Source organism: Chiloscyllium plagiosum, chromosome 23, assembly GCF_004010195.1.
Source record: "Chiloscyllium plagiosum isolate BGI_BamShark_2017 chromosome 23, ASM401019v2, whole genome shotgun sequence".
In the NCBI taxonomy this organism is placed as follows: domain Eukaryota; kingdom Metazoa; phylum Chordata; class Chondrichthyes; order Orectolobiformes; family Hemiscylliidae; genus Chiloscyllium; species Chiloscyllium plagiosum.
In genome coordinates this window covers 52,133,218-52,153,975 of record NC_057732.1, presented here as the reverse complement: position 1 = coordinate 52,153,975, position 20,758 = coordinate 52,133,218, and the positions used below count along the sequence as shown (strand labels likewise).

Here is a 20,758-nt window from a genome sequence, read left to right as displayed (position 1 = left end):
TATTTATCCATTTCCTTTTTGTTGGTGACCTTTGAATCTGTATCTGCTGTCCACTCAGGCAATGTTTCCTGAATTCTGGCCCGCCTGATGTCTCTAACCCTTTTACCAATCCTTTTTAATCTGTGCCCTTCAGTAATTGACCTTTCAACCATTCCTGCTTTCTGTTTGTTTATTTATTTAATTTTAAGCAAAATAGAAACCACAAGGAAAGGGCTAATGACTATTGTTAAAACCAGGAGGAAGAAACGAAGTTATATATGAACTAATTACATTTTTAAACATAATTTTTTTAAACACTTGACTGTCTACAGCTTAAGAAAAAGTCACCATAGTCCTAGAGGACCATGGAGCTGCTCTGTCTTTAGAGGGAGGGACAAGTGGAGGTTTAACCTGAAGGTGACCACCCCTCAGGTGGGGCTTTCATGGTGAACTCACTGCAATCATATCCTTCTGAACACTTCTTCAAGATAATGTTTGATTATTTTCCTCATAACCCATCAACTGCTTTCCTTCCTCTGACAGGTTGAAATGACATACAGTAATAAGTGATAGTTTCCATAACTTTACAAGCTTTTCTCAAGACAAGTGAGACACATTTGGGCTGAAAAGTGACAAGTAACATTCATGCAAGACAAATAAGAGAGAATCTAACAACCGACCCTTGACAGTCAAAGGTGAATTCCCCCATTGTCAATATCCTAGCGATTACCATTGAACAGAAACTGAACTGGACTCGTTTTATTTGATTTGATTTATTGCAGTCACATGTATCTAAGTACAGTGAAAAGCTTTGTATTGTAAGCAGTACAGACAGATCATAGCAAACAAGGACATACAGATCATAGGGTGCTCAGACAGAGCAAGGCATACAAGGTTATGGCTGCGCAGGATATGCACAAAGCAAGATTAACATTAGTGAGATCAACATAAGTTGAAGTTAGAGAGTCCATCCATCAGTCTAACAACGGCTGGGAAAAAGCTGTTCCTGAACCTCCTGGTGTGTTTTCAAGCTTCTGTATCTTCTGCCTAATGGAAGAGGTTTGAAGAGAGAATTACCAGGGTGGGAGGAGTCTTTGATGATGTTGGGAGTCTTTCCGCAGCAGTGAGAAGTGTAGGTGGAATCCGTGGATGGGATGTTGGTTGGCTTCTGTGATGGTCTGAACTGTGCACACAATTTTCTGCAGTTTCTTATGGTCCTGGGCAGATGCTATACCAAGCCATTATGCACCAGATAGATGCAGAATGGAAAGCATTCTGTAAGAGTTGGTGAGGGTCCTTATGGACACACTTAAATTTTTAAGCCACCTGAGGTTGTTCTGCCTTCGTGACCGTCACATCTACCGTGGGAAGACCAGGACAGATTGTCAGTTATTGTCACTCCTAGGAACTTGACATATAAATATAGTGGCCTGGAGAGCAAATCAGAGGCTAGGAATCCTGCAATCATAACTCACCTCCTGACTCCCCAAAATTTGTCCACCATCTACAAGGCATAAGTCAGGACTATGATGGAATACTTCCCACTTGCCTGGATGAGTGCAGCTCCAACAACACTGAAGAAGTTTGGTACCATATAAATAAGCATGCACTCCCTTTTCCACTGATGTTTAAAAGTATCAGTGTGTACCATTTATAAGATGCTTTCTATTCAGCTCAGATAGCACCTCTACCTAAAAGGTCAAGGGCAGCAGATATCGGGAACATCATCAATCCAAGCCAATCACCATCCTCACTTGTAAATATATCGCCGTTCCTTCAGTGTTACTGAGTCAAGATCCTGGAATTCCCTCCCGAACAGTATTGTGGATCTACCTACAGCACATGGACTGCAGTGGTTCAAGAAGGCAGTTCACCATCACCTTCTCAAGGGCAATTGGGGATGGGCAATGAATGTTTGTCCCATGCCTTTCCTCAGACTTAATTGTGGCTTTAAATAAATATAATTGACAGATATCAGTTAATAAATCCAGCTCTGCAAATCCCCTGTGGTCAAAGGGGCAGAAACCTGCACATAATGTTTAAAGGAGCAATGTTTTGTTAAATCATTCACAGGATGAGGGCTCACTGGCTCGGCTAACATTTATTGCCCATCTCTAATTACCCAGAGGGCAGTTAAGAGTCAACCACATTGCTGTGGGTTTGGAATCACATGTAGGCCAGACCAGGTAAGGACGGCAGTTTCGTTCCCTAAAGGAAATTAGTGAACCAGATGTGGATTTTCTTTCCTGACAATCAGCAATGCTTTCATTCCTGATGAAGGGCTTATGCCTGAAACGTCGACTCTCCTGCTCCTCAGATGCTGCCTGACCTGCTGTGCTTTTCCAGCACCACACTTATCGGCAGTGGTTTCATGGTCATCATTAGTCTCTTCATTCCAATTTTCATTGAATTGAAATTAGCTAATGACAATGAGAGAGTAAAATAGGATGTGATAGAAGACAGTATAAAGGCTAATTCTTTCCAACGATTTTTGTAGTTGCATACAGCATATTCTTATAATTATTTATAAGCTCCTCCTTTTAATAAGTAATCTACATTGCAAAAATAAATATCAGAATTCAGCCATTGTATCTCTAAATATTTCCTCTTCGGACACAGTGTTGTTACTTTTGGATAATTCCTTGGGACAATTCCCAACATTAAATGTGCTGTATAAAATTAAGTTGCAGCTTAGAATTTCCTGCAAAGGGCCATAGAAGAGTGACCCCATTATATTATATTAACAGTTTTTCTCTTCCATCACACTTGCTTATTTTTGTAAATTACCTTGTATCTGTGCCTTCCCCTGGAGAATGGCTTAAATCATCGTCTTAGTTCCAGCTGATTAGTCAGATTACTTCAGATGACCAGCGATGAAAGTTTCTTTGTGTCGTTGATCCAAGTGCGACCACGGACCTTTACAGGGTAGGAAGAAGCCCGTTGCTTCATTGTGCTTTTGGCCTAGAGTCATAGAGATGTACAGCATGGAAGCAGACCCTTCAGTCCAACCCGTCCATGCCGACCAGATATCCCAATCCAATCTAGTCCCACCTGCCAGCACCCGGCCCATATCTCCAAACCCTTCCTATTCATATACCCATCCAAATGCCTCTTAAATGTTGCAATTGTACCAGCCTCCACCACATCCTCTGGCAGTTCATTCCATACATGTACCACCCTCTGCGTGAAAATGTTGTCCCTTAGGTCCCTTTTATATCTTTATATCTTTTAAATCTTTCCCCTCTCACCTTAAACCTATGCCCTCTAGTTCTGGACTCCCCGACCCCAGGGAAAAGACTTTGCCTATTTATCCTATCCATGCCTCTCATAATTTTGTAAACCTCTATAAGGTCACCCCTCAGCCTCCGATGCTCCAGGGAAAACAGCCCCAACCTGTTCAGCCTCTCCGTGTAGCTCAGATCCTCCAACCCTGGCAACATCCTTGTAAATCTTTTCTGAACTTTTCAAGTTTCAAAACATCTTTCCAATAGGAAGGAGACCAGAATTGCACGCAATATTCCAACAGTGGCCTAACCAATGTCCTGTATAGCCGCAACATGACCTCCCAACTCCTGTACTCAATACTCTGACCAGTAAAGGAAAGCATAACAAACACCTGCTTTCACTATCCTATCTACCTGCGACTCCACTTTCAAGGAGCTATGAACCTGCACTCCAAGGTCTCTTTGTTCAGCAACACTCCCTCGGACCTTACCATTAAGTGTATAAGTCCTGCTAAGATTTGCTTTCCCAAAATGCAGTACCTCGCATTTATCTGAATTAAACTCCATCTGCCACTTCTCAGCCCATTGGCCCATCTGGTCCAGATCCTGTTGTAATCTGAGGTAACCCTCTTCGCTGTCCACGACACCGTTTCTGAAGAACAATCCAAAACTAATCCCATGTCTCCTGCATCCTCTTGACTCTTCATCTTGTTCTGCTTCAAATATGTGTACACTTTTCACTGAGAAAATTACAAGTCTCTGCCTGAGTACTGTATGTAGTCGTGTTTTCCAGACTTAAGCAACTTCATAAAGATTTTTCCCACACTCTCTCTCTTACTCTCCCGTTAGACACAGCACAGATGATAAGCATAAGCAGCAAGTGATAGAACTAAGTGCTTGCAATGGATTAAATCCAAGCCATCACCTCCCTGCAAAACGCACTGCAGAAATTCAGCCTTAGCACCTTCCAAACCAATGACCACAACCATCTAAATGGACAAGAGCAACAGGTACCTGCAAGTTTCCTTCCAAACCACTCACCATCCTGACTTGGAAATACATCGCCATCCCTTCGTTGTGTTCTCAAAGCCTGGGCAGTCTACCTACAGCACACAGATTGCAGCGGTTCAAGAAGGCAGCTGGCCACCACCTCAGGGGGCAACGAGGGACAGCCAGTAAATACTGGCCCAACCAGCAATGTCTTTGTCCCAAGAGTGAATTTAAAAAAAGAGAAATTGTTGGTTAATATAAAACAAAGATATGGGAGATCTGAAATGAACAAAATAATAAATTGTTGGAGAAACTCAGCAGGTCTGGCAGCATCTGTGGTGCTAGGAACAGTTAACGTTTTGAGTCCAGTGACCCTACTTCAGAATAGACCCTTCTTTGGAAGTCACTGGACTCAAAATGTTAGTTGTGTATTTCTCTCCCCAGATGCTGCCCAGCTGCTAAGCTTATCTATATATTGTTGATTCCTCATCTCTGACTGTGTAATTAGAAGAATTAATATTTTACAATTTTTTTCTGTCAAAATGCTTCAAAACTATTTTAGATAATCTTTCCTATTCATTCTATGCTGCTGTGGAAACAGTTCAAGTATCTACTTGAGTAGAGTTTGCCTTCCCAAAGATGGTCTTGTGAGGTCTACAGTGGCCTTAGTGATCCCAGTATAACACTGATGCCCAAAGCTGCATACGGTATCTGTACTATGGCATCTATGGTATCTGAAACATTTCTGCAAATTTATCATCACCTAGAGGCAGGGAAAGGGGATAAGAAGATTGACTTCTTACAACGTATGCAGCTTCCTTACTGCTAAGCAGACTAAAACTCCAATAAGGAGGGTTCAGTATTGATCTAGCAACGGGAGTATACTAGAGCAGTTCAGAGAAGTACATGCAGAGGAACACCCAGTCAATCATGAGCATATATAACACAGTTTAATGTTAGAGGAAAGGTAAAATGCAGAGCTAAGAATAGAACTTGGAACGATAAAGTAGCCAACTATTTTGTCAGATAACAATAGTTATTGACATTCAGCGGAATGCAGGAAAATATCTACAGAAAGACGAGCAAACTAAATAATGAGCGGGACGCCATAAGGGAGCAATTGCAGAATAAGTAAGAGGCTAATGTAAAGCAGACAGACAGCAGAGGGATAACCTCATCAATTAAAAACAAAAGGCCATGATGGGAATGGATGGACAGGATAGTACAATATTTATCAAGAAATGACAGAAAGGTTAAATCATTATTTTGCTTCAATACTTACCACAGAGCGAGGATATTGAATAACAGTGCATGATGTTATGAGCAATGTGATAAGTGCATTTCTAAAATATATTTAAAAAAGGATGTAAACTAAATAACTTGGAGGATAAATGCCTAGTCTGGATAGATCCAGATATTTTAAGAGATCCTGGGAAGAGGTGTCAGAGGCATTGCTACTCATATTTCATAATTTTTTTAACAAAGACTGTCGTGGCAGAGGACAGGCCAATAGGACGAAGGATGGATCTTGAGGTGATCAATTCAGCCATCTTTCTATCTATGTTACATTGATCAAGTTACATTGCTCCTTTCACCACAATACTTTTTAAGGGTCCTGCTATCGCACTCCTTCAATACCTTTTGGAAGTCCTAACAAACTGCATTACGTATTACTGTCCAGTTGGTAATTCGTTTCAAAGAGGTTTCTTAAATTCGTCATACACAACTTGGTTTGAACTATAATGAATATTCCAATGAAAAGGTATCAATTTGAAATGTTAGCTCTGTTTCTCTCCCTGCCATCTATTTGCCAAGCATTTTCTATTTGCTTTTGACTTTAACTGATCTTGTTATTTTGACTAATATTTTTAAATGATAATTCATTATGAAGTCTGAGTCTGAAATGTACCACTGAGTTATGGTTCATAATTTACTCTTTGATGTCCCCTTGAACAAAAGTCTCCCAATGGTTTTCTTCCAGACCCTGCCACAATTTCTAAACATGTGATCAAAGCTTCTGCCACTTCCTCAGTGGCTTCTTTCAGCAGCTTGGGGTGTTTGCCACAACAGAACAGTTTTACTTTTAAACACTTATAATCATGAATTGATGTGGAGGTGCTGGTGTTGGACTGAGGTGGAGAAGGTCAGACATCACGGTGGCTCAGTGGTTAGCACTGCTGCCTCACAGTGCCAGGGACCCGGGTTCGATTCCCGCCTCGGGCAACTGTCTGTGTGAAGTTTGCACATTCTCCCCGTGTCTGCGTAGGTTTCCTCCAGGTGCTCCAGTTTCCTCTCTCAGCCCAAAGATGTGCAGGTTAGGTGAATTGCCCAAGCTAAATTGCCCATAACGGCAGGTACATTAGTCAGGGGTAAATATAGGGTAGGGGAATGGGTCTGGGTGGGTTACTCTTTGGAGGATCGGTGTGCACTTGTCGGGCCGAAGGGCCTGTTTCTGTACTGTAGGGAATCTAATCACATGATACCAGGTTATAGTCCAACAGGTTTTTTAAAATCACAAGGTTTTGGGGTGCTGCTCTTTCACCTGACTTCACTGGACGAAGGAGCAGCATTTTGAAAACTTGGGATTTCAAATAAACCTGTTGGACTACAACCTGGTGTTTGACTTCTGACATAATCCTGAATTGCACTGTTTTTCATGCACATATAACAATGCAAGCTTTTTTATTGAATAACTGTTGATGTAATTTTCAAATTGAACAATTATTGGTATAATTTGCTAGGTGACGTATGCGAGGGATTGAAGAAACAAGTGTCAGGAATGAGACGCTTATTAAATAACAAGGTTAACAGTGTAAGAATCCATCAGCAAATGATGCCTGGTCGAGAAAAACTGAAGGAGGAACCAGGAGCTTCAAATTTAACATGGCTGCAACGTAATATAAACCAGGTCAATGTCTGTCCCGATCAGCCTCATTCATCCCAGAGTACAATCTGGAAAGATATCCAAACTCAAAGACAGAAATCCTGTGTTTCAGGAGGATATAGTGGCGAAGGATCCAGATCATCTAAGCCAGTCATAGCAGCGAATACTGAAAGACTTCAAGGTATGCGAAAAGGGAATGGTGTGTGAATTTTTTATTTTAGAGAGAGTATGTGAGTTTTAATATTCTAGTTTCTTTCAGAAAAAATGAAAACATTGTGTGCCAAGTACATTTTCCTGAGCTAAAAAATGTTTAAACAATCTCCACCCAAAATATTATTGACTTGTGCCTCTCAGCAGTTTTCAAAAGGTGCTCCAAACACACATCTTTTAGAGGTGTGAACTTTATGAAGGAGATGAAGATCAATCCAGTGACTTCAACACGCCTTTTTCTGTTCTGTCCGGTAACGATAAATGTACAGAACACATGAGATATAAACTTATCTGATCAATAAGATAAGTATTCTTGGGACATGGGACTTTTTTCATGGCAACTCAGGTGCAGTGTGTAATAGATGGAGCTAAGTCATCCCACAACCAGTGGATAAGCTCTGCAGTCCTGCCACACCCAGTCATAAATGGTGGTGGACGATCAAACAATTAAGGATGTTCCATCCATATTTCATCATCAAGAATTGGGGACACACAACATCATGTGTAAAACAAGGCTAAAACTAGGATTGAGTAGAGAAAGAATTTCATTACCTGGAGGGTTGTGACTCTTTGGAATTCTCTGCCACAGGGAGTTGTGGATGATCTATTATTGAGCGTATACACGAATAACATTGACCTATTTTTAGACAAGGAATGAGTTGAGAAATATAGAGTAATGCAGGAAAGTGAAGTGGAGTTAAATGATCAACCATGATCTCATTGAGTGGTGAAGTAGGAGTGAAGGGCTGAATGGCTTCCTCCTGCTCTGATTTAATTTACTCTTACTCATACAAAGTGGCTAATGAGCAAGTTTCTGCAACTGGATTGTTTGGAAAATCAAGTTCCTTTTAATTTTATTTTACAGACTGCAGGAAAATCAGTTTTGTATACTAGGTTTGAAATGCCAGGTTTGATATTTATCAAAGTGTCTCTGTTATCCAGGAATACTAAATCATATTTACCCCCTATAAAAGTCACCCTGTTGTGCCAAATATTCCAACTTATGTATACAGGGGATCTCTGACTTTTGAACATCTGACTTGCAAATGCTGCTACATTTGAACACTATCCCATAATTATACTTTTAAAGATCCAACATAGGAACATTCTGTTTATTTATGAATAGCTACCTTATATTGTCCAGCCTGACCTTTATACAGATGAACTTCTGAAGATACTCAAGGTTGGAAGCCCTTCTCAACCTGGAAACTGCCTGTATGTTGGAGAGGCTCTGGAATGTATTGTGCACTTCACCTACATTGATCCAACAGTATAGCAGCCATGCCAGCTGAGTATTTGACAACTAAGACATCACCAACAGCTCTGGTGTACGAAGCAGTTGTTGTCATCGTATTTCTGTACTGCACGGCATGGTGGCACAGTGGTTAGCACTGCTGCCTCACAGCGCCTGAGACCTGGGTTCAATTCCCGCCTCAGGCGACTGACTGTGTGGAGTTTGCCCGTTCTCCCTGTGTCTGCGTGGGCCTCCGGGTGCTCCGGTTTCCTCCCACAGTCCAAAGATGTGCAGGTCAGATGAAATGGCTATGCTAAATTGCCCGTAGTGTTAGATAAGGGGTAAATGTAGGGGCATGGGTGGGTTGCGCTTCGGCGGGTCGGTGTGGACTTGTTGAGCCGAAGGGCCTGTTTCCACGCTGTAATGTAATCTAATCTAATCTAATTGACTGTTTATCCAAACAAATAAGACTGCTGGAGAAGATGCATCATCCATGCCTTTCTGCAACCTCCATAATCAATGGGAGGACTGTCTAAACAATATGAGTGTCCTTCTGAAACCATCTCCACAAACATTCCAAAAAGGTTATCTCAAAACCATCTCCATGAATTGTACACCATCTCTGGATGGCTGAAAAATGTTTCCCTCAACCGCTCCTATTTTTTTCTCAATTCTCAAATGATCAGCATTCCAGAGTAGAACAAATAAAAAGCTGTACACACCCTATGAAGATCTCCTCACATTAATGACAAGGAGGAGGTTACTACCAAATCAGACAACTTGTCCATCAACCTGGATCACACTTTAAGTCCAAACACCTTAAAGATGAAGCAGAGGGAGAAAGCAGAGAAGCCTGGAAATTGTAGCCTGGAAATTGCCAGCTACGCTTAGTGGCTTGTACAGAGAGGAGATGGAAATGTGTTGCTGGAAAAGCGCAGCAGGTCAGGCAGCATCTAGGGAACAGGAGAATCGACGTTTCGGGCATTAGCCCTTCTTCCTGAAGAAGGGCTAATGCCCGAAACGTCGATTCTCCTGTTCCCTAGATGCTGCCTGACCTGCTGCGCTTTTCCAGCAACACATTTCCATCTCTGATCTCCAGCATCTGCAGACCTCACTTTCTCCTGTACAGAGAGGAGAAGAGTCAATTCTCTCGTAACTCAGAAGTCACTTTATTAATGTATTAGACAATACATATGTGGCTTATACATTTTACCACAAACTAGAACCTATTTGTACACCAACACTCCCTGAGTAGTCCAGAAATACAAAAGTTAATACCTGAGCAGGAGAGCTGCTGATGTTGGCCAGGTGCTCTGTTCCTTCTCTCGTTGATGTTATCACCATCCTTGATGTAAGATCTGTTTCTACGATGGTTGGTCTCTGGAATTTTCACTGGTTCCACGCCCGAGCATCATTGTCTTATTCCTTTCCTTGTCTACTTCGAGCGGTACTGTCTGTTCCCCGTTGGCTCAGGCTCATTTGCTTTATCGCTGCCTTTACCTCACTGGCCCAGACTCCAGGTCCTAGGTAGCATTACCTCATTACTCATTGTCCAGATGAGGCTTTTAAATTACTTCATCTTCCATGTTTTCTGCATAACTTAGTTAATACATTGTTTTCCACAAAACTTCATTAATACATTGTTTGCCACATAATTTGCTTAGTACAAGCCAGTACCTGGACTCAGCTCATTTTTAGTTCTCTAGCCTTATTTTCCTACATATCTGCAACTTCAGTATTTCTCTGCAGATTTTGGCAGTTTGTATATCTCTTTCTCTTCTCTTGCTGCCCTAGCAGACAGAGGCAATTCCTGCACTCCAAGTCCCATGACCCAAAGATCTGCAGATCAAGAATCAGTCTGACCTGTCATTTGAAAGCCAATGGCAGATTTTGCAACACTGAGTAGATAACCTCAAATCAAAGACTAGCCAACAATCCTGGTACCGTATTCTCAAGAAAGGAGAGGCGGCAGGGGTTCTGAGGACGCAGGTGCACAAGTGCCTCAACAATATTTATTTATATAGCTCCTTTAATGTAATAACATTTCCCAAGGACTTTACAGGCGTGCTCTCAAAGCAGGATTTGACATTGAACCACATATGACAGTATTAGGGCAGCTGGCCAAAGCTTGATCAGAGGTAGGTTTTAACAGTATCATCGGAGAGGACAGAGAGACGTTAGAGTTCAGGCAGCTGTAGGCACTGTGGCCAAAAGTGAAGAGATTAGCACTGGGAATGCAAGAGAAGCTAGAATTCAATGAACACAGAAATCTCAGAGGGTTGTGGGGTTAAGGAGGTTTCAGAAGTGGAGAGGTCGAACATGGAGGGATTTGAAAATAAGTAGAGTTCTAAAATTGAAGCATTACTTGAGAGGCAGCCCATGTAGGTCAGTGAATATCAGAATGGTCGATGAATATGACTTGGTGCAATAGATCTGTATAAGTAAATTGGTAAATCACCTATCAGATGGCCACTACCTCAGAGTCATAGAGCATGGAAACAGACCAGTCCACGCAGACCATGTTCCCAAACGAGCTAGTTCCATCTGTGCTTGCCCATATCTCTCTAAACCTTTCTTATTCATAAACTTATCCAAATATCTTTTAAATGTTGTAACTGGACCCACATCCACCACTTCCTCTGGCTGTTCATTCCATACACGAACCACTCTCTGTGTAAAAAGGTTGCCCCTCAGGTCCTTTTTAAATCTTTCTCCTCTCTCTACCCTAGGAAAAAGACTTTTGCTATTCACCTTATCATTTCCCCTCATGATTTTATAAGCCTCAGTAAGGTCACCCCTCAACCACCTGTGTTTCACTGAGAACACTCCCAGCCCATCCAGCTTTTCTATTTTTCTATCTCAAACATTTCATTCCTGACAATATTTGGTAAATCTTTTTGAGTCCTGTTCAATTTAATGTTCTTCCTATAACAGGGTGACCAAAACTGCACAAAGATTCCTAAAGACGCCTAATCAATGCCCTGAGCAACCTCAACATGACATCCCAACTCCTATTCTCAAAGGTCTGAACAGTGAAGACAAGCATGCTAAATGGCTACTTAACCACCCAATCTACCTGTGATGCAAATTTCAAAATTTATGTACCTGAACTGCTCGGTCTCTCTGTTTTACAACACTAGCCAGAGCCCCCCAACATTAATTATATTAGTCATGTCCTTGTTTGTATAATGAAAATGCAATACCTCACGTTTATCCAAATTAAACTTCATTTGCTACTCCTCAGCCCATTGACCCATTTGATCAAGGTCTCTGTAATCTTAGATAACCTTCTTCACTGATCACTATACCACCGATTTTGGTGGCATCTGCAAACCTACTAACCATGCCTCCTACATTCTCATCCAAATTATTTATATAAATGAGAAACAAAAGTGAAACCAGTACCGATCCCTGTGGAACACCACTCATCATAGACCTCCAGTCCAAAAAACAACCCTCCACCATCACCCTCTGTCTCCTACTATGAAGCCAATTTTGTATCCAACTGGCAAGCTCACCCTGAATCCCAACCTCATTATAAATTATCAAAATTTGTTCCTTCTCACTCCTAAAATGTTATTTGTATTACTAGGGTTATTGCTCATTTTTCATACACCGAATTAATTTAGAACATTGGGTTGTTCTGCAGGAGAGATGCCATATTCTGCAATGGGTTCGAACTGTTGTATGTGCAGTTGTCAGCCAACATTATTAGCCATACTGCACGAGCTTCGAACTCTACGCGAACTGATGCAAGGACAAGCAGGTATGGTCTGATTTCATTGTGTAGAATGATGTAAAGTTTCTTCCTTTTTCTATAATTTAAATGCTTTCTTGGAAGAAAAACAAGGCATGTATCAAGGAATCTTCCAACAGTGTAGACTGCATCAATAAACTTCTAAAGTTCACAGTTGAATCAGTAGTCTTTCTGTTTCTTGTCAATGTGAGTGTGATTTACTTAAATCTTTAGTTTCCAATTATTTTCAGTATTCTTCCTTCAGTATAGCATTGAGCTGTATAATTCAGCAAGATCCTGTGGTTTGATCTGCATTGAATGATACCCTCCTATCTACCACCTGAATATTCACTTCCTCACCACTGACACACAGTAGCAGCAGTATGTACCATCTGCAAGATGCATTGCAGTAGTACGCGACAGTTCCTTCAGCAGCTTCCAAAACTACAATCTATCCCATCTAGATGGACATGAACAGCTCATACATGGAAACACCAGCACCTGCAAGTTCCCCTCCAAGTCACCCAAAGCCTTCACGTGAAATGATATCACTGGTCCTTCTCTATTACTGGGTCAAAATCCTGGATCTCCATTCTTAGTGGCACTGTGGATTGATATTCACCATGTAATCACGTCCACTTGCAATCAAAGCTAAAGTTCCATTAGACTTCCTAATTGCCCACTGCATTTGTATATAATCTTCAGTGGCTTATTGACAAGATACCCTGTTCCTGTATACATCTCATTTCTTTACCATGTAAGAAAAACTCTGGACATCTGTTCCTCCAAGCAAAGTGGGTAAACTCACATTTTTTCACTTTATATTACTATCTGCCTCATTCTTAACTACACACAAAGCCCATTGCAAAGCATCTTTCTTATAGCGTAGTTCCCACCTAGTTTAGGTGTACTGTGCAAACTTGAAAATATTACAATTGTTCTCCACATCCAAATTATTGATTATATGTTGTGAACAGCTGGGGCCAAAATAAAGATCCTAGTGGTGTTCCACAATTTATAGACAAAAGTGAGTATTGCAGATGCTCGAGATTAGATTCAAGAGTGTGGTGCTGGAAAAGCACAGCAGGTCAGGCAGCATCTGAGGAGCAGGAGAGTCGATGCTTTGGGCAAAAGCCCGTCATCAGGAATGAGGCTGGGGGCCTTGGAGGGGTGGAGAGATAAATGGGGGGGGGGTGGGGCTGAGGGGAAGGTAGCTGAGAATGCAATAGGTTGATGGAGGTGTGGGTAAAGGTGATAGGTCGGAGGGGAAGGTGGTGCAGATAGGGAAGAAGGAAAATCTACAGATGGGACAGGTCATGAGGACGGTGCTGAGCTGGAAGGCTGGAACTTGGGTAAGGTGGGGGGAGGAGAAATGAGGAAACTGGTGAAATCGTGAATGAGGAAAATGGTGATCATCCCTTTCTTATTTCTCAGTTCCAACCATACATCTTCACTGGACATTCTCCCAGGAATATCTTCCCTAAGTACATCTATAATGTTATCCTTAACATTAAGCTGCTAGTCCTGCCCCTCCCTGAGCCACAAAACCGTAACAGCAAAAAAGGGAAAACTAAAAGATATTTTAGAAATGGATAGTTTTTTCTAGCTTGAAGTACTTATTTATTAAATACAGTTTTAATCTGTGAAAATGAAGTCTTTATAACTATTGCGGACACCAGAAAGTGACCTGGAGTTACATTAAAACCTCTTGTTTCTTTACAGGTCCTCAGAGCACCGTGCTCATTCCGTCGTCCCATCTTCCTACTTTTCGTTCGAGTTTTCTACGGAACAAAATCATTAAAAAAAGACTGATCCACAGGATCAGGCCTGCTCCAGCTCAACCAAATCCTAAAGTTCACAATCAGAGCATCAGTTTACCACAGACTGAAAAGAGCCATTCGTTATCAACAGAGAAATTGACCACCGAGATTAATCCAAGGCAGAGTCTACCAAATCGGATACAAAGTTACATTTCAGAACTGGACAGTTTACAAAACAATGATCTCTTAGAGGTAAGTACAAGGATTTATTACATAGAGTGCAGAAGCTCACTACCTGGAACATGGGATACAGAGTTTAACGCCCCAAGAGAGAGCCATTGGACTGCAATTTTCTTTTAAGAGGAGTGTAAGCTTGGCTTAGTAAGTTTATCCAATGAGTAGTGTAGCAAATTAATATTTTTGCATTTGATCTTTGATTTGCGCTAAGTCAGCTGATCTCAATTCTGTTGTAGAGTATTTTATAACTGACCTCAGTACCTGAGATAAGCCAAGAATTCCATTCCTAATACCTCTGAGACCTTTGCTGGAAATGAATTTTTGAAACTATGACAGGCTTGTGATGAAACAGCCAGACAGTGCTAATGGCCAGCTGGCTGATCACAGAACCAGAGGTTCCCTGACAATTGTCCAGCAAAGGAGGAAGTATCTTCAGGAACTGAGAAACGAAACGAGGATGAATTTTGTTTTGATTCCATAAAGAAATTTAATGCTGCATTAGTTTAACATCTTTAAGGTAAACTGGATCAATACCTGGTTTTGAAAAAGTTGATCAGTCATTAAGAAAAATATAGATATAAGTGGTTGAGTATTCTGTTTCGAGCTGTTGATCCACTGCTGTATGACTTGGTTTGTCATTTACAAAATAAGCTGGTTGGAACTGAAAAATGTTTGGAATTCTGAATGTTTTGCTTCAGTTGACTTTGTGATCAGACCAACATTTCAGACTTGTTTCTATCAGGGATTATTCAATGAAGATTAAGTAATTTCATAACAATGTTCCTAGTTGTTGATACAAGTCCCTCATTGGTCTGAATAGACTTTACATTTTTGGTTTTGTAAAGGTTTTTAATAATTTTTCATCCTTCATCTTACTTTGGACCCTGCATCATTCCCATCGTAACGAAACACTGTTGATTTGTTCCCAGATCTCTGTCAATGATATTTTGAAGCTGGCAAGTGGGAATTATCAAAGCAGACTGGAATAACTTTCCCAATGTTTTCACTATCCACTGCAGTGAAATAATTGTCTCTCCCTCCTTGAACAGCATATCAAGGACTAGTACCCCTATTGCAAAGAATTACGGATGAAAATTCATGTGCTACAGTTTATATTTGCTATAAAGTGTATTGTCCAAGTGTTCTCAATGTTTAGGGCATCGCTTTGAGTGACAGCTCATCATGTTTTGAATGACTAAGCTCTGTTGTTAAACAGTGCTTGAGTACTCTAAGTTGGAATCAGGGTGAAGGTTTGTGCATTTGATTTTCTATGCATGGTGAGATCTCGATCTGAACGTTGCCAACTACAGCAAATATTTGGAGGTATATCAATCCAATCACTCTAATTTACTTCTTATCGGACTGTCTGTACACCAGCAACCAACTACCCAACCTTTTTACTGTTCCTAGTTTCTAAACAAGTTTATGACCAACTCATTATTTTGTTAAAATTGATTTTCTTTTTAAGATGTTGAGAGAGCAATATCTCAGAATAGAAACAGCAATTGACACAAGTAGAGTTTTAACATTATTAATGAAGCTTGACTTTCATTCTATCTTTAAAACTATTTTGTTTTCAATAACCCACTTAATCATCTAAAGTTAGCACATAATCCTAACCAATAACTAGCTTTTCAATCAAGTCATGTCACAGAATATGTAGGTTGGAGCAGTTCCACAAGATGTGCGAAAGTTAACTGATATTTACAAGAGTTTCATTGTGAAACCATTTGAGTACAGAGCACTCACTCACAGGACAAAGCTGTGGATTTATGCACAGCGAGTGGGTAGGACAAGCATTCCTATCTTGTGTTCAACTCCAGTAACAACTTGGTAAGGGAACAACTATCTTTTCAAATGAGTGAAACAACAATAAAATCTGTGAATGAACTCAGTGATACGAAAGGAGTGGGAGAGAAAGAAAGGCAAAGAAGCTGTTCTTGATTTACAGCCCATGCGAGAAAGTTCCATCAGTTTATGGTGAAGCAGCCATTAAGCTGGATCAGATGGAGACAAGACTAGCAAACGGAACCTCATTCCAGTTCTGGGTAACCTTGTGGAGAATGATAGAAATGAAATGATGTCTGGTAATAGATGCAGAATATCGTCTTGCCAGTATCCAGTATCTGTTAAACCTGTCATGGTGATATATGGAACAGACAATGTGATGGATTATGTGATTATTGCAACAAAGGAAGGTTTTTTTTGAAGTTGGAACCGTAGAAGCAGCCTGAATGGGTGGGATCAAGCTTCCATTGAACCAAGATTTTTAGTTTTAGCTTTCAGCAGTTACTTTGATCTTTTCGTCAGGCAGGGATACGAGGACATGTGAGCACAGCCTTAGAACTAGAGGGGGTCAATTTAAAATGAAAATGAGGAGGCATTTCTTCAGCCAGAGAATGGTGGGCCTGTGGATTCACTGCTACTGGAGCGCAGTGGAGGCCAGGACGTTAAATGTCTTCAGGGCAGAAATTGGTAAATTCTTAATCTTGCAGGGAACTAAGGGATACGGGGACAGTGCTGGTAAGTGGCTTTGAAATGCCCACCAGCCATGATTGAATGGCGGAGAGGACTCAATGGGCCAAATGGCCTTACTTCCACTCCTATTTCTTATGGTCTCATGGCCTTATGGGAGGTCTTATTCCCCTCTTTGTTACAGCTAAAAGCTGGGGTTCTCTTCCTGCTGCCGGAATTGCATATAAGACAATCTGTTTTACTGAATTTGCCTTTGTCAAGCGTGTGTTTATGGGATGTTACTATATTGGAACAGTTAATTAGTAGTAGTTAAGCATTTCTATGGTTACAGTTTAGCCAATTCTTTTATTTTTATTTGGTCTGTATTTTAACTCTAGTGTAAAAATAGTGTGTTTTACTTAAAGTCGAGTAGTTTGACCAGTTGAATTGCATCTGGAATACAACACCTCACACTTACCTTTAAAATAAGAAAAGTTTAGGGTCTGGACAATCGTCTTAACGTATTTTCAGGGGGTTTGATCTGGTCCAATATAACAGTTTGTTGGTATTGGACCTTGAATTGAAAGGTTGCACAGGAATATATTACAACAGCTACCTCTGGTAGAGATTGAAAATGAAACGGATTGTTTAAAATTAAATGTAAATTCAGTTCCAAAAGTATCTTTTTAAGAAGTTGCATCTTGCCTTTTAAGAAAAAGGAAAAAGTGCAAATAAAGAATTTTGCAGCTAATTGTTACAATTACATAAATGAATATATATAATTCAAGTCACTTACTGAAGGACTTCAAGTCAGGGTGTTTGCTTTTAATTTTAAGAAGAGGGAAAATCAAACAAATTAATGCCCTCTAGTTTATAAATAATCTGATCACTTGTGTTGTATACATTTGGGGAATGAATTGCTAGGGTGGCCTGTGAAATATTTGATGTGGAGGTTTTATAAGTTGATATTCATCAGAAATGTGAGAAGATATTTTCAAAGATCTGGCAGTTAAGCAGTTGTCATAGGCAGACAAATCATTCCTGAAGAATCTGGTAGCCATCGTTGAGGACTAGAAGTTCTTTTGATGTTTTGGCTCTGAGAAGCATGGGGAACAGTGAAAGTAATCTTAAAATGACCATCGTCTCAAATTGATTTGATTTGATTTATTGTAGTCACAGGTACTTGAGTACAGTGAAACGTTTTGTTTTGCAAGCAGTGCAAACAAGTCATAGCAAACAAGGACATACAGATCATAGGGTGTTCAGACAGTGAGACATACAAGGTTACGGCTGCACAAGAGATACACAAAGCAAGATTAACATTAGCGAGACCAACATTGTATGAAGCTAGAGAGGTCCATTCAGCAGTTTAATAACAGCCGGGAAGAAGCTGTTCTTGAACCTGCTGGTATAAGTGTTCATGCATGTGTGCATCTGTATCTTCTGCCTGATGGAAGAGAGCATTATCGGGGTGGGAAGGGTTTTTTTTAAAATAAATATTTTTTATTGAAAAGCTTTTTAAAATCTTTTACAAAACATTTATATATAAAGAAAGAAATAACACCATCAAACAGAACAAAGAACAAGGCCATAACAAAGTACCATTGTTACTAAACAACCCACTATTCTACCAAAACAAACCTATCTACTTAACTGAAACTAAACAACAAACATATTGAATAAATACTAGCTTAAATTACATTCAAGTTACTTTAATTATATAATGTCTTACTACTTTGTTCTGCCTTACTCATCACACCTCTACTGAGGCTCCCATCCCTGGGAGTACCCCCTATAGTACCTGTATTCTTTGGGAAGGGTCTTTGATGACGTTGAGACCCTTTCAGCACCAATAGCAAGTGTAAATTAAGTCCATGGATGGGAGGTTGGCTTCTGTGATGGTCTGGGCTGTGCACACCACTTTATGTAGTTTCTTATGGTCCTAGGTGGAGCAGTTGCCATACCAGGCCAGTATGCACCCAGATAGTATGCTTTCTATAGTGCATCTGTAAAAGTTAGTGAGGGTCCTGCGGACATGCCGAATTTCCTAAAACGGCTAAGGAAGAAGAGGCATTGTTGTGCCTTTTTGATCTGTCATATCTACATGTGGAGTCCAGGACAGATTGGTGGTTATCGCCACTCCTAGGAACTTGATGCTCTTAACCCTCTCCACCTCAGTTCCATTGATGTAGGTAGGGGCATGTCTTCCCCTTTCTTCCTGAAGTCAATGAAATTTAAATTGATGCAACATCCACAGCCTCTTGGGAAATGAATTCTAGCTTTCCACTGCCCTTTTGTGTCAATAAAATCCTGATTTTATTCATAACTTGTCCATTGTAATTTTAGAAGTATGTCCTTTCATTTTGGAGTCTGCCATTACAGTTTCTACATATATACCTTTGAATGCCTTCAAATTTTAATTAGATTGCTCCTAATTCTTCTAAATGCAAAGGAAACGAAGTTTCTGCAACTTGTGCTCCTAATTTGGCCTGTTCCAAGTTGGTATCTTGCTGATGAATTTATGTTGGCCCCTTGTCTAGGAAAGATATACCGACCTGAGGCGCAATGCAGAGCAGATTCACTAGGCTGATCCTGGGTATGGAAGGATTTTCTTGTGAAGAGGAATTGAGTTGCGTCAGGTCTGTACTCATTGGAGTTTAGAGGAATGAGAGGAGACCTTATTGAAACACACAAGATTCTTGGGGGACTTCACAGGTAGATGTGGAGAGGTAGTTTCCTTTTGTGGGAAAGTCTAGAACCAGACAGCATCATTTCAAGTTTAAGGGGTTGCCCATTTAAAACAGAGATGAGGAACTTCTGCCCTCAGACAGTGGTGAATTTGTAGAGTTCTTTACCACAGAAGGCTATAGAGACTGAGTTTTTAAGGATATTCAAGGCTGAGATAGATTTTTAATCAGTAAATGATTAAATCAGTAAAAATTTCTGGCTGTAAGAGCTGCTCCTTTGTTTAAGGTATTTTAGGTGCTGGACTTGATTTCCTTAAATTCCAGAGGCAGCAATTACTGTTTTATATGCTGATGCATTGTTTTGGAACTTTGGGAAAAAAAGTCAAAACAACAGCAGTTTTAAAAGGGAGAAGAACAGACAAAGGAAGCACATGGTGAGGACAGTGCAGGAGAGAGAGAGAGAGAGAGAGAACCTGCACAGTTACTGCCTTTGCTGTTTTTGAATTCATGTCGCTGGACATCGGAGTGCATCTGGGAAAATTAACAAACTGCGAATTTCACAACTAATCTTGGAGGAACCAGTTTGGGCGAAGTTTACAACACAGATTCAGATAAGTTAATTGTTGTTTTAAGTCTGTCCAAGAGAAAGGCTGCATTAGTGAGTACAGTGGGTTCTTTCTTGATGATATGTTTTTGGAGATAAGTCTCTTGATTAAACTTAAAATATAAGCCTTAGCTATTAATTTAACCTGGTGCAGTGTTTTCTAGAGGAATAAGACGGTGTTATTTTTTGGGTCTGTAGATTGTGAAGGAGCAAAAGTAGCCTTTGCAGTGATATGTACTTCTTGTCAGCTGTGGGGGTTTAAAGAGAGTTTAAGGGTTACTGCGGATTATATCTGCCATAAATGCTGTTGGATGCGAATCTTATCAGATCAAGTGGATCGGTTGGAGAGACAGATAGAAGCGATGAGGAATTTGCAACAGCAACAATATGTGATGAATGGCAGTTATAGGAAGGGGGGAAACATTCCGATACAGTCACATAGATGGGTTAACTCCAGGAAGGGTTAGAGAGGTAGGCACCTAGGGCAGGAGTCTTTTGTGGATATACTCATTTCAAACAGGTATGCTGTTTTGGAAAATGTAGGGGTGATGGATTCTCAGGGGAACATAGCATGAACAACCAAGTTTCTGGTATTGAGACTGGCTCTAATGCAACAAGGGGTACTTTGGCTTCCAAGAGATCAATTGTGTTAGGGGACTCTTTAGTCTGAGGTACAGACAGACGTTTCTGTGGCCAGCAGAGAAAAAGCAAAATGGTGTGTTGTTTCCCTGGTGCCAGGATCAAGGATGTCTCAGAGAG

General features: G+C 40.6%; 1 protein-coding gene across 2 annotated transcripts in view; it reads left to right on the top strand.

Moving 5' to 3' along the window:
- The window catches only part of bend7 (BEN domain containing 7), a 44,910-nt gene that overhangs the window by 6,091 nt on the left and 18,061 nt on the right, over positions 1–20,758 (top strand). For both annotated transcript variants that reach the window (XM_043714176.1, XM_043714175.1), the window contains 3 exons: positions 6,935–7,258; positions 12,171–12,287; positions 13,980–14,269. In XM_043714176.1, the coding sequence (XP_043570111.1) occupies positions 6,935–7,258; positions 12,171–12,287; positions 13,980–14,269 (731 nt within the window). The remainder of the gene's footprint in view (positions 1–6,934; positions 7,259–12,170; positions 12,288–13,979; positions 14,270–20,758) is intronic.